The sequence below is a fragment of the Notolepis coatsorum genome (genome assembly GCF_963971535.1).
Source record: "Notolepis coatsorum genome assembly, chromosome: 14".
Classification (NCBI taxonomy): domain Eukaryota; kingdom Metazoa; phylum Chordata; class Actinopteri; order Aulopiformes; family Paralepididae; genus Notolepis; species Notolepis coatsorum.
Window position 1 is genome coordinate 59,396,024 of NC_140178.1, and position 16,037 is coordinate 59,412,060.

The 16,037-nt window shown below is 47.5% G+C and overlaps 1 protein-coding gene across 1 annotated transcript in view; it reads right to left on the reverse strand.

Moving 5' to 3' along the window:
• Positions 1-11,894: 11,894 nt before the first annotated feature.
• pax10 (paired box 10) overlaps positions 11,895-16,037 on the reverse strand; it is a gene marked incomplete at both ends in the record, with an annotated part of 30,502 nt that continues 26,359 nt past the window's right edge. The window contains one exon of the mRNA XM_084329117.1: positions 11,895-11,899. Within this exon, the coding sequence (XP_084185243.1) occupies positions 11,895-11,899 (5 nt within the window). The remainder of the gene's footprint in view (positions 11,900-16,037) is intronic.

The following is a 16,037-nucleotide window of genomic DNA, read 5'->3' on the forward strand; positions in this document are numbered from 1 at the left end:
CTTTTATGGCAGGGTTGATATGAACCCTAGATAGGTTTAATCCGGGAGACATGGAAGGTATGGTGGATGCGGAGGGAACGGGGTAACCAAAGGCAGACAACAGAGCGGTTCATGCTCCTATTGAACTTAACCTGTTAGGCCCTAGCTATATTTTCAGAAAATTTGCCTAAAAGTACATACCCAAGTAAAACTGAAGATTACTCCACTTCTATAAGGTCCATTTGCATGTTCTTGGTATCCTATCCTGTCCTCGCGTCTAACTCCTCAGATTTCCGATGCAATGCGCAGAGATTCTTATAAGCTCATATTTTGCTAATACCACTTCAAATCATTGCTAAACAAACTGAAAATATACACTTTGACTTCTGTTTTGATAGGGTCAGGGTCTTTACTCTTGGCTACATTTGAAAAAGAAACACAACATCACTTAATACGGACTGTATTGATGTGAGGTTCGCCTCTTCCCTGGACCTTAATTCCTGTTCCCTGTACTTTAATTCCCTGTCTCCTCACCTCTCCAGCCCCCACCCTCGCGTTCGTTTAGTCTCGTCTGCTCTTCAGCAGCCCACACCCTTGGACTATCTTTCATTATCTGTTTGATTGGTCCGTGCCGAACACACACTTCTAGTTCAAGTATCAATTACCATCACGCACCTGATGTGAGTTCTAATTAGCGCCCCAGTGGGCTTTAAATACCTCGCTCTTCCCCCCAGTCCTGGTCGGGTCGTTCCGTATCATATCTCTATCAGCAAACTCCTACGGGAGGTTCTCAATCTGTAAGCTCCTACGGGAGTTTCCCTATCTGTCTGAATGCTGTTCCATCTCCGGCGTTAGACGAGGTGCAAGCCTTCGCCACCTGTCGCCGTTTGCCTGGAGTGGGACACAGTACTGCGCTCTCTAATACTCTACGGGAGGTATTCCAGTGTTTCACTCCAGACTCCGCGCCAGACGCGCTCTTCACTCCAGACGCGCATCCAGACTCCGCGCCAGACGCGCTCTTCACTCCAGACGCGCATCCAGACCTCCGCGCCAGACGCGCTCTTCACTCCAGACGCGCATCCAGACTCCGCGCCAGACGCGCTCTTCACTCCAGACGCGCATCCAGACCTCCGCGCCAGACGCGCTCTTCACTCCAGACGCGCATCCAGACTCCGCGCCAGATGCGCTCTTCACGCCAGACGCGCTCTTCACTCCAGACGCGCATCCAGACTCCGTGCCAGACGCGCTCTTCACTCCAGACGCGCATCCAGACCTCCGCGCCAGACGCGCTCTTCACTCCAGACGCGCATCCAGACTCCGCGCCAGACGCGCTCTTCACTCCAGACGCGCATCCAGACGCACTCCAGACTCCGCGCCAGACGTGCTCTTCACTCCAGACTCTGCGCCAGACGCGCTCTTCACTCCAGACGCGCATCCAGACGCGCATCCAGACGCACTCCAGACCTCCGCGCCAGATGCGCTCTTCGAACCGGCGCGTTCTCCAAGCAGACGCGCACCACTCAGACCCCGCGCCAGATGCGCTCTCCGAGCCGGCGCGCTCTCCTCCAGACGTCTAGCCTGCGCGCTCCTACTCCATCCCTGTAAGCAGCTCTGACCCTCGCCCTGTTTCCAAGGCCCGAACCCTGTTTTCTCTGTCCCTGTCCCCAGCCCGCCTCCGCGGGCCTTTGTCCCTGTTTCCCCTCTCTAGTCCTCCTAGTCCTCCCTGTCCAGTCCTTCTAGTCCTCCCTGTCCAGTCCTCCTAGTCCTCCCTGTTCCTGCCCTGTTTCCCTTGCCCTGGCCCTGTCCGTTAGCTTTCCCTTAGCCTTCCCCTTAGCCAGCTCGCCTCTTAAAGGCACTGTGCCCTTTTTCCCAAGTTCTTGTTTTCCTGTAATTTGTGTTCTCCCTTAAAGGGACAGTGCCGTTTTTCTGTTGTTTCAATAAATGCCCAGTTCTTGGCTTACTCTCATACCTGTCTTGTGTTGTGCGATTGGGGTCGGTTACAAACCATAACAGTACGACCCGACCCGTCGACGACCCCAGCCAGCACAGATGGTGTATGTTGAGTTTGCCTTTTTTTTGTTCCCTCTAGTTCCCCTGTTAGCCTTGTTAGTTCCCCTGTTGATTCCCCTGTTAGCTCCCCTGTTAGCCCCTGTTAGCTCCCCTGTTAGCCTGTTAGTCTCCCCTGTTAGCTCCCCTGTTAGCCCTTGTTGTCTCCCCTGTTAGCTTCCCTGTTAGCTCCCCTGTTTAGCCTGTTAGTCTCCCCTGTTAGCTTCCCTGTTAGCCTCGTTAGCTCCCCTGCAGCTTGCCAGGCCTCTACTACCAGCATGGCCCCGGTCTGCTAGCTTAGCCCCGGCTGCTAGCACAGCCTCTATGTTAATGCAGCCCTTGCAGCTAGCATAGGCCCTGTAGCTAGCCATGCCCAGGCAGCTAACCCGGTCCCTCTGCATGGCCTCCACTTTTTGTGTAGTTTTCTCCCACTGCTAGGACTGCCCTTTCAGCTAGCAAGGTCAGTTTCCCCACTGCTAGGACTGCCCCTTCAGCTAGCAAGGTCAGTTTTCTCCCACTGCTAGGACTGCCCCTTCAGCTAGCAAGGTCAGTTTCCCCACTGCTAGGACTGCCCCTTCAGCTAGCAAGGTCAGTTTTCTCCCACTGCTAGGACTGCCCCTTCAGCTAGCAAGGTTGGTTTTCTCCCACTGCTAGGACTGCCCCTTCAGCTAGCTAGGTCAGTTTCCCACAGCTAGGACTGTCCTTCCAGCTAGCTTGTTCTCTCATGCTGGTCCAGCCCTGTCTGCCAGCCTAGCTCCGGCAGCTAGCGCTGCCTCTATGTTAATGTAGCAGTACAGCTAGCATAGGCCCTGTAGCTATCAGTGCCCTGGCAGCTACCCTTTCCCTCTGCTAGCCCCTTCCCTGTTCCCCTCTCCAGTGCCCCTGTTCCAGCCCTGTCTGCTAGCCTAGCTCCGGCAGCTAGCGCAGCCTCTATGTTAATGTAGCAGTACAGCTAGCATAGGCCCTGTAGCGATCAGTGCCCTGGCAGCTACCCTTTCCCTCTGCTAGCCCCTTCCCTGTTCCCCTCTCCAGTGCCCCTGTTCCAGCCCTGTCTGCTAGCCTAGCTCCGGCAGCTAGTGCAGCCTCTATGTTAATGTAGCAGTACAGCTAGCATAGGCCCTGTAGCTATCAGTGCCCTGGCTGTTACCCCTCAGCTCCTCTGGTTACCCCTCAGCTCCTTTAGTTACCCCTCAGCTCCTCTAGTTACCCCTCAGCTCCTCTGGTTACCCCTCAGCTCCTCTAGTTACCCCTCAGCTACCATGGTTACCCCTCAGCTCCTCTAGTTACCCCTCAGCTCCTCTAGTTACCCCTCAGCTACCATAGTTACCCCTCAGCTACCCTAGTTACCCCTCAGCTACCCTGCCCCTTTGCTAGCCCCACTTTTGGTGTAGCTTCCCCGCTAGCATGGCCCAATTTTTTGTTTGTTGCCTTGTTTTTTGTCCCCTGCCCCTCTGTCTGTATTTTTGGGTCGCCCGGTGGCTCCCGTGGAGGGGGGAGTACTGTGAGGTTCGCCTCTTCCCTGGACCTTAATTCCTGTTCCCTGTACTTTAATTCCCTGTCTCCTCACCTCTCCAGCCCCCACCCTCGCGTTCGTTTAGTCTCGTCTGCTCTTCAGCAGCCCACACCCTTGGACTATCTTTCATTATCTGTTTGATTGGTCCGTGCCGAACACACACTTCTAGTTCAAGTATCAATTACCATCACGCACCTGATGTGAGTTCTAATTAGCACCCCAGTGGGCTTTAAATACCTCGCTCTTCCCCCCAGTCCTGGTCGGGTCGTTCCGTATCATATCTCTATCAGCAAACTCCTACGGGAGGTTCTCAATCTGTAAGCTCCTACGGGAGTTTCCCTATCTGTCTGAATGCTGTTCCATCTCCGGCGCTAGACGAGGTGCAAGCCTTCGCCACCTGTCGCCGTTTGCCTGGAGTGGGACACAGTACTGCGCTCTCTAATACTCTACGGGAGGTATTCCAGTGTTTCACTCCAGACTCCGCGCCAGACGCGCTCTTCACTCCAGACGCGCATCCAGACTCCGCGCCAGACGTGCTCTTCACTCCAGACGCGCATCCAGACCTCCGCGCCAGACGCGCTCTTCACTCCAGACGCGCATCCAGACCTCCGCGCCAGACGCGCTCTTCACTCCAGACGCGCATCCAGACTCCGCGCCAGACGCGCTCTTCACGCCAGACGCGCTCTTCACTCCAGACGCGCATCCAGACTCCGCGCCAGACGCGCTCTTCACTCCAGACGCGCATCCAGACCTCCGCGCCAGACGCGCTCTTCACTCCAGACGCGCATCCAGACTCCGCGCCAGACGCGCTCTTCACTCCAGACGCGCATCCAGACGCACTCCAGACTCCGCGCCAGGCGCGCTCTTCACTCCAGACTCCGCGCCAGACGCGCTCTTCACTCCAGACGCGCATCCAGACGCACTCCAGACCTCCGCGCCAGATGCGCTCTTCGAACCGGCGCGTTCTCCAAGCAGACGCGCACCACTCAGACCCCGCGCCAGATGTGCTCTCCGAGCCGGCGCGCTCTCCTCCAGACGTCTAGCCTGCACGCTCCTACTCCATCCCTGTAAGCAGCTCTGACCCTCGCCCTGTTTCCAAGGCCCAAACCCTGTTTTCTCTGTCCCTGTCCCCAGCCCGCCTCCGCGGGCCTTTGTCCCTGTTTCCCCTCTCTAGTCCTCCTAGTCCTCCCTGTCCAGTCCTTCTAGTCCTCCCTGTCCGGTCCTCCTAGTCCTCCCTGTTCCTGCCCTGTTTCCCTTGCCCTGGCCCTGTCCGTTAGCTTTCCCTTAGCCTTCCCCTTAGCCAGCTCGCCTCTTAAAGGCACTGTGCCCTTTTTCCCAAGTTCTTGTTTTCCTGTAATTTGTGTTCTCCCTTAAAGGGACAGTGCCGTTTTTCTGTTGTTTCAATAAATGCCCAGTTCTTGGCTTACTCTCATACCTGTCTTGTGTTGTGCGATTGGGGTCGGTTACAAACCATAACAATTGATCTATTTGTGACATGAAATAAATCTTGGCCCAGTACAGAGATTCGGCTTAAGAGGTTAAAGGGTCCAATAAATCTAAGAGATAGCTTGCGGCTCTCTACCTTTAGTGGAAGAGCAATAAGCATGGGTGGACAGCCAAACCTTCTGACCAAGTCGGTAGCGAGGAGCAGGTGTCCAGTGCCGGTGTTCTGCGGAATCCTACTCCCTCCTCGAAATCTGCTGCCGTAGCGCGACTCGCTAGACGCGTCTGCAAAATTCCACTACTCTGCTGAGAACTGCTGCCGGTGACGTCAGTGCTGCGAAATTCCACTACTCCCTCCTCGAAAACTGCTGCCGTAGCGCGACTCGCTATACGCGTCTGCAAAATTCCACTACTCTGCTGAGAACTGCTGCCGTAGCGCAAATCGCCTATATCTTTGGACAGCTGGGTGACGTCACCCTATAGTTCACTCCGAATTCCAACAGGTGTACCGACATTTTATCATCTACAAATACATTCAGATGATATTGTTTAAGATATATCAACAAGACTCAACAAGACGTTCGTCAGCAAGGTGGCAGAATATTGTAGTGAACGATTGTGGGTCATGCGCATGCGTGCGCAAGCACAGGAGCGCTGTCAGCAGAATTCAGCAGAGTAGTTGTTTTTAATCTAATTGTTAATACATATATATCGCTATCAAAGAATGCTCCCACTACAGAATCATTTTATATGACCTCACTACTCACTCCATGTATACTGTATGCATATGGTGAGCATATTTTTAGTAATAAGTTATGTATGTACAAATATGCGGTCCACCTGTTCTCCATTGCTATACAGACCAGGGTCGGGATAAGTATTATTAACACACAAGTGATTTTTGATGCATAAAAAGTGATATTATTAACACACAAGTGATTTTTGATGCATACAAAAGTGATTTTAAAACAAGATAACGCTAAACTCAGGCCTATATCTTTTTACAGCTGCGTGTTACAGCTGGGTGTCGTCAGCTGGGTGTCGTCATCGTCACATTTTGGTGTACGACATTTTATCATCTACTTTATACATGCTTTATACATTCTGCTGCAAAGCCAATTACATGCGAATATTTACATGCTTATACAGTAATAAGTTATGTATGTACAAATATGTTTTAAGATATTGCTCACCATCAACAAGTCATACAATACGTTCGGCTGCAGAATATTGTGGCTGAAAACGAGTGGAAAAGGATTGTGGGTCATGCGCATGCGTGCGCAAGCGCAGGAGCGCTCGGCAGTAGAATTCTGCAGGGAGTAGGATTTTGCAGAACACCTGTTGTACTGCTGCTGGTACCTGGCAGAGGCACCGAGTAGAGAGTCACATAGGCCTTCCTCCAGGTGCTACGGCAACGACAGATGAAAGCCTGGGCAGATGGAACCCCAACCTCCGCCTCCTGGTTGGGAAAGAGCGGGGGCTTATATACAAGGGACCATTGGAAAGGGGAAAGGACAGGGCGGCTGGGTGGCGCAGCGGACATTGCGCTCGTCACCAACGCAAGAGACACCGGGTTTGACTCCGGCTGTCGGCGTTGCCTCCGGCTTAGGCCAGCCGTCATACTAAATCAATTGGCAGAGTTAGCGGGTGGAAGTCGATGGGTGGTAATCTGGACGTTGTGGACAGCGACTCCTACAGGTCAGTTGGGGACGCCTGCACAGCAGAGACAGGAAATGGCGGGGGTAGTGTGAGCCTCCCACACGTTACACCTCGCCAATGAGAGTCTGCGGCTGGCAGGTGAAAAGATGTGACAGGCTGCCTCCTCGTGTATCGGAGGGGACACGTGATGCAAGGCTTCTATCCTCCCTACAACCGGCCAGTGGGGGGCATATGCGAGCAACGTTCAAGACAGGGGAGGGAAGAATTGGCACAGTGAAATTGGGATGGGAGAAAAATAGAAAAAATAAAAAATAAATAAAAAAGGAAAAGGGAAAGGTTAGTGGCAGAGCTGGGAAGTGAGTTGTGGGCATACTCTACCCAAACCAGATGCTGACTCCAGGTGGAGGGGTTGAAAGCAACAAGGCATTGCAGGGCGGTCTCCAGGTCCAGGTTGGCCCATTTGGATTGACCATTGGACAGAGGCTGATACCCTGACGAAAGGCTGGCAGTAGCCCCAATAAGGGAGCAAAAAGCCTTCCAGAATTGTGCAGAGAACTAGGGACCCCAGTCCGATCAAGAGGTAGGCAGTGCAAACGGAAGACATGTTGGATCATGAGGTGGGCTGTTTCCTTGGCTTAGGGTAAATTGGGAAGGGGAATTAAGTGAGCTGATTTGGAGAACCGGTCAACGATGGTGGTGTTACCATCTGAAGGGGGTAATCCGGTGACAGGGAAATGTGAGACCAAGGGTGATAAGGTAAGGGCGGGGGATGGAGTAGGCCACAGGGAGCGGAATGGGAGGATTTGTTCTGGGCACAGGTAGTACAGGCAGTGACGAAGGAACCTGTGTCCTCTTCCAAGGTGGGCCACCAAGGGCGTTGGCACAGGAAAGCCACCGTGCGGCAGATGCCGGGGTGTCGGGTCAACCTGCAGGAGGACTTCAGGATGGACTGTATCAGGAGAGGCAGAGGGTACCTGTTCTTTACAGTGATTTAATTTAGTCCTTGGTAGTTGATGTAAGGCCTCAGACTTCCATCATTCTTGTCCATGAAGAAGAAGCCTGCACCAAACAGGGTCTCCTGGATGTACTTCTCCATGGATCCACCTTCGGGCCAAGAGAGGTTGTAGAGTTGGCTACTGCAAAGAGGGGTGCCAGGAAGAAGCTCAATGGCATAGTCATAAGGGCGGTCGGGGGGCAGTGACAGAGCTTGGTCCTTGTTAAAGATGACTGCGAGGTCATGGTAGGACTCTGGGACTGAGGATAGGTTTGGTGGTTGAGGCAGGACTGGGGAGGGGGACAGAACAGGTGCTTGGGCTGAGTGCAGACAAGAGGTATGACAGGTGGTGTTCCAAGAGAGGAAGTTACCGGTAGACCAATCTATGTGGGGACTATGTTGTTTTAACCAGGGGTAACCCAGAACTATTGGAGTAAGTGGACAGTCAATAATATACAAAGAGATCTCCTCTCTGTGATTGCCTGAAACTAAGAGTGAGGGGTACTGACTTACACTCAATAAGGGTTAGGGGCTGACTGGGTGGCTACGTGGCGTAGTGGGCAAGGCGCTCGCCACGAAATCTGGAGATGCTGGGCTCGGCTGTTCGAGCCCAGCGCTCCACATTTGCTTTCAGTTTAGCTGGTCGTCCGTACTAATACACATTGGTCGTATTAGGGGGTGGGAAACTGATTGTTATGGTTTGACACCGACCCCAAACGCTAACGACACAGAGAGAGTAGTTTCAGAGTTAGCCAAAAACTAGGGCTTGTTTATTTCACAGAATAGCAGCGAGAACTTGGTTGAAAAACAGACACAGACTGGGATACAAGCATTTGAAGTATGTTGCTGCTCTGCAGCTTCTCCCGGGAAGGTTTCGTCTGAGGAATCTGACAGTGACGTCAGAGCCGCTCTGCAGAATCCTCCCGGCAGTACTCCGAGGTGGTAGCGGTACAGGGAGAGAGAGAGAGAGCGGGTTAGCTCAGAGTACAGTTGGGAACAGACAGGTGACAGGTGAAGTGACTTGTCCCAACAGAATAATCCAAGTGACTGAATCTTCGGTGTAATTACACACTGTGAGCAATGTCCCAAACAACAATCCAAGTGATAGAATCTTCGGTGTGAATACACACAGTGAGCGATGTCCCAATAATAATCCAAGTGATAATATCTTCGGTGTGAATACACACAGTGAGCAAAGTTCAAACAATAATTAATCCCAATGAACAATCCAAAAAACAGGCAAAGGGTGGGAGACAGACTGAACAAAAAGCAGGATCTCTTCAGTGTTTACACACACGAAAAATGATAGGGTCAAAAGACTGTCTTGCAAAAACTCACCCAAGCGCTGTGCGTAAAGAGAGCAGATCAAACAGGGCGAACGCTTCGTAACGGAGAACGGGTTGTCCAAACGGAATACACCTTGAGAGTCCTGGGAGGCAAAGCACAGGGAACAGCAGGCAACGGAAGGAACGGCAAATGCAGAGAATATATCAAAACGATCCAACAACACTTGATGGGGAATCAGGGTATATATAATCAAAAGGAATGCTTAATGACAAGCTGTGACAGCTGCGGGATGAGATTGACAAGCGTGTGGTTGGGGAAGCACCAATCAAACGGCGTCTACAGGAAGAAGCGTGTGAAGAGGAGAATGCAATTAATTAACTGAAAACTTAAAGGAACAGAGCGAGTAGGTGAGCAGCGGACAAAAACCTCACACTGATGGGTGGGGATCGGGCGTTGTGGACAGCGACTCCTACAGGTCGGTTGGTGCGCCTGCGCAGTGGAATCAGGAAGTGTCGGGGGCAGCGTGAGCCTCCCACGCGTTACTCCTCGCCACTGAGAGATCGAGCTGCGCAGGTGAAAAGATGCGACTGCTGTTACCTCAAGTACCGGAGGGGACTTGTGCTATGTATGACTTAGTCCACATTGCAGCCGGCTTGTGGGAGGCAAGAAACAGCGTTCGTGACAGGGGAGGGTTGAATTGGATGATACGAAATTGGGATGGGAGAAAATATAGAAAATGGGAGAAAAAGTGGATAAAAAAAAAAAGGATTAGGGGCTGACCATTGAGGGCTTTAGCTCGAAGAGGGGGGTCTAGGGGCTCCGTGCCAATGAGATCCCTTTTACACCGGCCAGGCTCCGTGCTGGAGCCGGTTCCCGAACGTAATCTCGCACCGGCCGGCGTGTTCAGACCGGGATTAATTGGTTCAGAACGTGATAAATCGGTGCTCAGCTGGCACCGGAAAATAGTTGGTTTTCCCTCGCGAACCGTGACGTCAACAGTGGGCGTGTCATATTCTAGGATGTGTGAAGACGAGTGAACGGGGGAAAGTAGCGAGTCGGCATTGCACTCAACCGATTCATTCAACAGGAAGCGATTTGTGAGTACAATACACCATCCAACCAGAGTGGATAAAGAAATACTCGTTTTTATATGCGTAGGGAAAGGCTTAATGAGTCAGCGCGAGAGCGCACACACAAAAGCACACACGCACACACACGCTGTATACGTTTGAAATTAATCGTTCCAGCAAAGTATGCTTCTATTATTCGAATGACTTGTTTTAATGGGTATCATATAGTAGTAAGTCCTACTTTAGAACATGACATAATAGCATGATATCTGATTTATTAATGCCAATAATGCACAACGACCACAATTGGCACTTGAAAAGTGTAAATGATGGATTAGTCAGTAGTAATTCATGATGGCTTGTTTAGCTCAACTCGTTAGTGCACTGCCTGTGGACCATATGGTCCCCAGTTCAAATCTCTTGGATACTTATTTTTTTTCTGTAACGTTAATTAATTTATCCACTCTGGTTGATAAGATAAGATATTCCTTTATTGATCCCCTTGGGGAAATTCAGGCATCATAGCAGCATGGGGGGTACACAGGTAGTAAAAACAACACAAGCAGTGTAAACAAATAAGTAAATATAATTGACTATCTAACCAACTGAAATATACAGTATTCACAGTATTCACATAAAGTACAGTATGCACAAGGTGGTGTTATTGTCCTTTTTGGGACACCAGAGTGGATAAATTATTTAACGTTACAAAAAAAAAAGTAAGCAAGAGATTCAAACTGGGGACCATATGGTCCACAGGCAGCGCACTAACCATGAGTTGAGCTAAACAAGCAGTCATGAATTACTACTGACCAATCCATCATTTACACTTTTCAAGTGCCAATTGCGGTCGTTGTGCATTATTGGCATTAATAAATCAGATATCATGCTATTATGTCATGTTCTACAGTAGGACTTACTACTATATGATACCCATTAAAACAAGTCATTCGAATAATAGAAGCATACTTTGCTGGAACGATTCATTTCAAACGTATACAGCGTGTGTGCGTGTGTGCTTTTGTGTGTGCGCTCTCGCGCTGAGGCTCGCTCTCCACGCATTATTTTTACCTGAGTAACGCCCCCGTTGATGATGGAGATGGTGGAATGTTGGTTCTGCTTAAATGGGTGTAAACGCGGGGGTGGTTCGCCAGAGAGCACCAAGGTTCAGAGGGTTCAGAACGGAGCTGGAGCTTGAACCGGAGCCCGGGCGGATTAAAAGCGCTATGAGTGGCCCAGGAATCTTTCGTCGGCTCCGGAGTCAATGGGGCAGGGAAGGTCAATGCTTTAGATTGCCACAAGAGGGCAGCAGTGACTAGGGGACTTAAGCAACTGGGAGATGAAACTTCAGCTCAGCTCGATTGTATTGATTGATTGATTGAAACTTTTATTAACAGATTGCAGAATGGGTACAATACAGTACGGCTCAATACAAACAACTGCTAAGAAGATGCAGACCAGAAAAATACTTTTGTCTTGTTTACATCAGGGTCCTCCATTTTCAATTCATCAAGTATCTCTCATACTACGATCGAGGCGGCTCTTTTACTGGACAGATTGGGCAGCTGGTGAGGAAATGGCCTGACTGACCACAATACAAACAACTTCTCTCATTAAATCGACTAGCCCACTCTTCAGTTGTTAACCAGGTCATGCATAGGCTCCGAGTCGGGAAACTCGGAGGGAAGGCGGCTGGTGGCTGGTGGCTTGGAGGTGCATGACAACAATGTATTTTCTGTTTACTGCAGAGCATGGATATTGGATACGGACCAAACACTCTATATCAGTGATGGTTGTCAGAATGGAGCTATTATTTTAACATGTAGACCACTTATCTTAACAAATAAAATACCACTTATAGCTCCTTTAAAGACAGCAGAAATGGAGCCCAACCTGACCTAAATTAAGCTGAAAAACATCCAAGAACAATGCACACAAATGACGATTAACACGGAAGATGATTTAAATCTTTTAGATAGTGTTGTTTTTATTCTCTGTACGTAGTTTCACAAAAGGGGAATACGCAAAAAATATTTGTCATCTAATGACAAGCATACAGTATACACACATACACACACAAGCACTCGCACACAAAATCTCACAATGTCCAGTCACGCAGTCCAATTTCTGCTCAGTACCTGTTGATCAGTAGGATCAGTATGTTGCTTCAGTACATGTTGATCAGTATGTTGCTTCAGTACATATTGATCAGTATGTTACTTCAATATGCTTCAGTACCTGACCTGTTGATCAGTATGTTGCTTCAGTACCTGTTGATCAGTATGTTGCCTCAGTACGTGTTGATCAGTAGGTGGCTTCAGTACCTGTTTATCAGTATGTTGCTTCAGTATGCTTCAGTTGTACCTGTTGATCAGTAGGTTGCTTCAGTATGCTTCAGTACCTGTTGATCAGTAGGTTGCTTCAGTATGCTTCAGTACCTGTTGATCAGTATGTTGCTTCAGTATACTTCAGTACCTGTTGATTGGATCTCCTCTCTGGTAAACAAGAATACCCTGAAGACTCTGGCAGGAGCACTCATTCAAGGGTACTATGACTATGCTTGCACCTCATGGTACAAAAGCACCACAAAGGCGCTAAAAACTAAATTACAAACATCACAAAACAAACTGGTCAGACTACTGCTTGACCTTACTCCTAGAACCCACCTCACCCCTGCCCACTTTGACAACCTAGAATGGCTTAGACGACAGAGTACAGCAACTTGCAATGGGCCTGGTCTACAAGATACACTACACGACTAAGGTACCCATGTACATGTCAAAATACTTCCCAAAGGTCAGTGAATACCACGACCACAACACCAGAGGGAGCTCCACAAATCATGTTAAACCCAGATTCGGCTCAAACAAGGGACTAAACACATTTCGCAATTTTTCCACATCAATGTGGAACGCCCTACCCACAGCTGTAAAGGAATGTAAATCACTACCCACTTTCAAAAACACTCTCAAAGAGCACCTACGGGAGACTGCAATTCGAAACTGGCCCCTGTAAATGTTCTAACCCAACCCAACCCCCTCCAATGTACAGTAAATGTCCTAACCCAATAATACACAAAACCCTCTTCTTGGGACCAAGTAAGATTTCGTCGATAATCCAATCTACAGTTACACCCCACCCCGCCTACCCAACCCCACCCCACCCACCCAACCACCTCAAATGTACAGTCCCCCCCCCCCCTCCACCCCACCTACCCAACCTCCTCCAATGTATAGTTTCTTCGTCAATTGTATATACTCTCTTTTTTAGACTCTTTTTGTATCACAAACAATACTGTATTTGTAAATCTGGTATGTCATAAATGTATAGATGTAGCAGTATTGTCTATCTGTATGTCATATATGTTATGATGAATTGAAAATGGGGGACCCTGATGTAACACACTCACTCAAACAAACAACACACTGCAGCACCCACTCTCCACACTTTAGATCACACAAACACACTTTACACTTTATATTTATTGATAAAGGATTTGCACTACAACTCGTACACCTACTGTGAATTGTACCTAAATTGCACCTCGTCCCATTTCTGCCTTGCACTATATAGTATTGTATATTAGTACACTGCACAGTATTGTATATTGTATGGTAACTCAGCTACGTCTTCTGCATCGAACATTGTACATATGTCTAAACTGAACACTGTGACCTCATTTTTTTACTTCTAATTTTACTATGTTATTTTATTTCATACTTATCTTGTCTTGCACAGTCTCTGGAGCGTAACAGTAATAAGCATTTTGTATAAAAGTATTCTGTACTTCTGTATGACAACTATTAAAGAAACTTGAAACTTAAACAAGACGAAAGTCTTTCTCTGGTCTGCATCCCCTTAACAATTGTGTGTATTGAGCTGTACTGTATTGTACCCATTCTGCAATCTGTTAATAAAATGTTCAATCAATCAATCAATCAATCAGTAGGTTGCTTCAGTATGCTTCAATACCTGTTGATCAATAGGTTTCTTCAGTATACTGAATTTGAAAAAGTGTTGTCTAATACCAGTCCTTAAACTGTGAACTATGTAGTACTGAATTGTGGAGTTAGACCAGTTTTTGGGCGGGCCTGAAATCATGGTGTGCATTAGCATGGTTCTCCTGGAGTTAGTAGTAGTTCAAAGGTGTAGCATAGCAAAGCTAATGCTAACAGTTTTATGTGAATGGAAAAACAATTAACGCCATACTCCAGGAGGTATAGTTAAATAAAAACACAGATTTGGGTCTAACCTAGTTTTCTAGTTAGTCAATTAGTCAAGCTTTTTAACTAAGTAGGGTCCATTTGATATATTTGGTAGTTTATAGCAAAACATTTGAGTGATTTCACAGTAGTTATTAACATGTGTAATCATTCAAATATGGCTTGGTGGTTAATAACACATTTTTCTCTGGTGTGACAAACTCAGAACACATATTTATTTTCACTTTACCATGACTAAAAGTGAACTTAAAGCAAAACTTGATGAATTAATAATAAATATATAAAAAGACACATTGTCGCTTTTAAGTATTGGCCGATGCTGAGTACAGTCTGACACATTACTTTGACTGAACAATATAGGCCATTATTGTCTAACATACTTCTAACAGCACAGATAAACAAGTGGCTTTGCTCTGATTGCTGAGATGTATATCTCTTGGTATCTTTAATATGGGGAAAGTTTAATTCAATGTTTGTATTTCATTTCTTTACTTTACTTTTCAACCTGGCATCAGCTCATCCCTGTGGCTCGGTGGGCAAACATCTCCCCAACATAATCATTTTGAAAATGCCAGGATGTTATATAGTTTTTCCTGTTTTGATTTAGTGGACATAAGAAAAATCCTAACCAGAAAAAAATTAAATATATATACAAAAACAACAAACATACTCATACTGAATGCAGAGTGGTTATATGATGAGTTATGGTAAAACAATAAAAATTAAAAAGTAGCCAATCACAGAAAACAACAACAGTTTATCGTGGCCAGTACTCTTAAGATTTTGTATGTAATTATTTACGTACATACGGATACTAACCGTTAGTATTATGCATTGGTGTGGTATGTAGGCTACTGAACAGAATTTGGGTACACAAGCTCACTTCCACTTTCACAGTACAAACATTCAAAGTGAAACACAGAGGGATTCAAAACCAGAGATGGAGGGTAAGGATACTAAGATTCTAATGAAGGAACAGGTGACACAGACCTAACAAAAATAGTCATCACAACATGTCTATTCTATCTTTTTCCCGTTAGCTTAAAGGAACACTCCAACATTTGGGAAAATACAATTCTTCCAGAGTTCGAGGAGAAGATTGATATCAGTTTCATCTCTGTGTGTTTAGTAGCCCCCAAGAAAGGCCCACATGCCTAGCTTAGCACAAGGATGGTTGGGTAAAGGAATACTCCAAAACTGACAGAGATTTGTCTGACTCTGGGGAAGATGGCAAAAGTGTATCTCCCAAAATGTTGAGTGTTCCTTTAAGTTATTCTGATTGTCTTCAGCTGACCATGCTGTATATTTACTGTTATCTGACAGTGTAAGTCATGGCTTGAGTGTCATTGGTTAGACAAGGTCCTTGCTTGATTCACCTTTGATGATTGATTGTCATCGGCTGCCTTGTCCATAGCTTGATTGTCATTAGCTTGTCTTCAGCAACGATAAAGTACCATGCACGGTAATCATGTGAACTGTGATTCCTTAGTGATCGTCACAAGAGGTCCGTCATTTTGTTTGTGGTTATAGAGCAAAGTACAAAACTTCTTTCAGGATTGGAAAAAGTAAATAAATCAACGTCTCCCTTTATATTAATGTCCTTTTTTGGCCACGGTTGTGGTTATGACAAAAGTTAGAGATGAGAGGGCAAATTAATTATCAATATCAAAGCTATGGTTTGAACTTCTGCAATAAATGTAGTTCAGTAACAGTAATACACTGTTCCAATTTCTCATTGTTTCCCTGAAATGGTCTGAACTTGTCCAAAACGCATTCCTGATCTATATTTACTCCCAGGTAATACCGAGTGGTCATTGGTGATT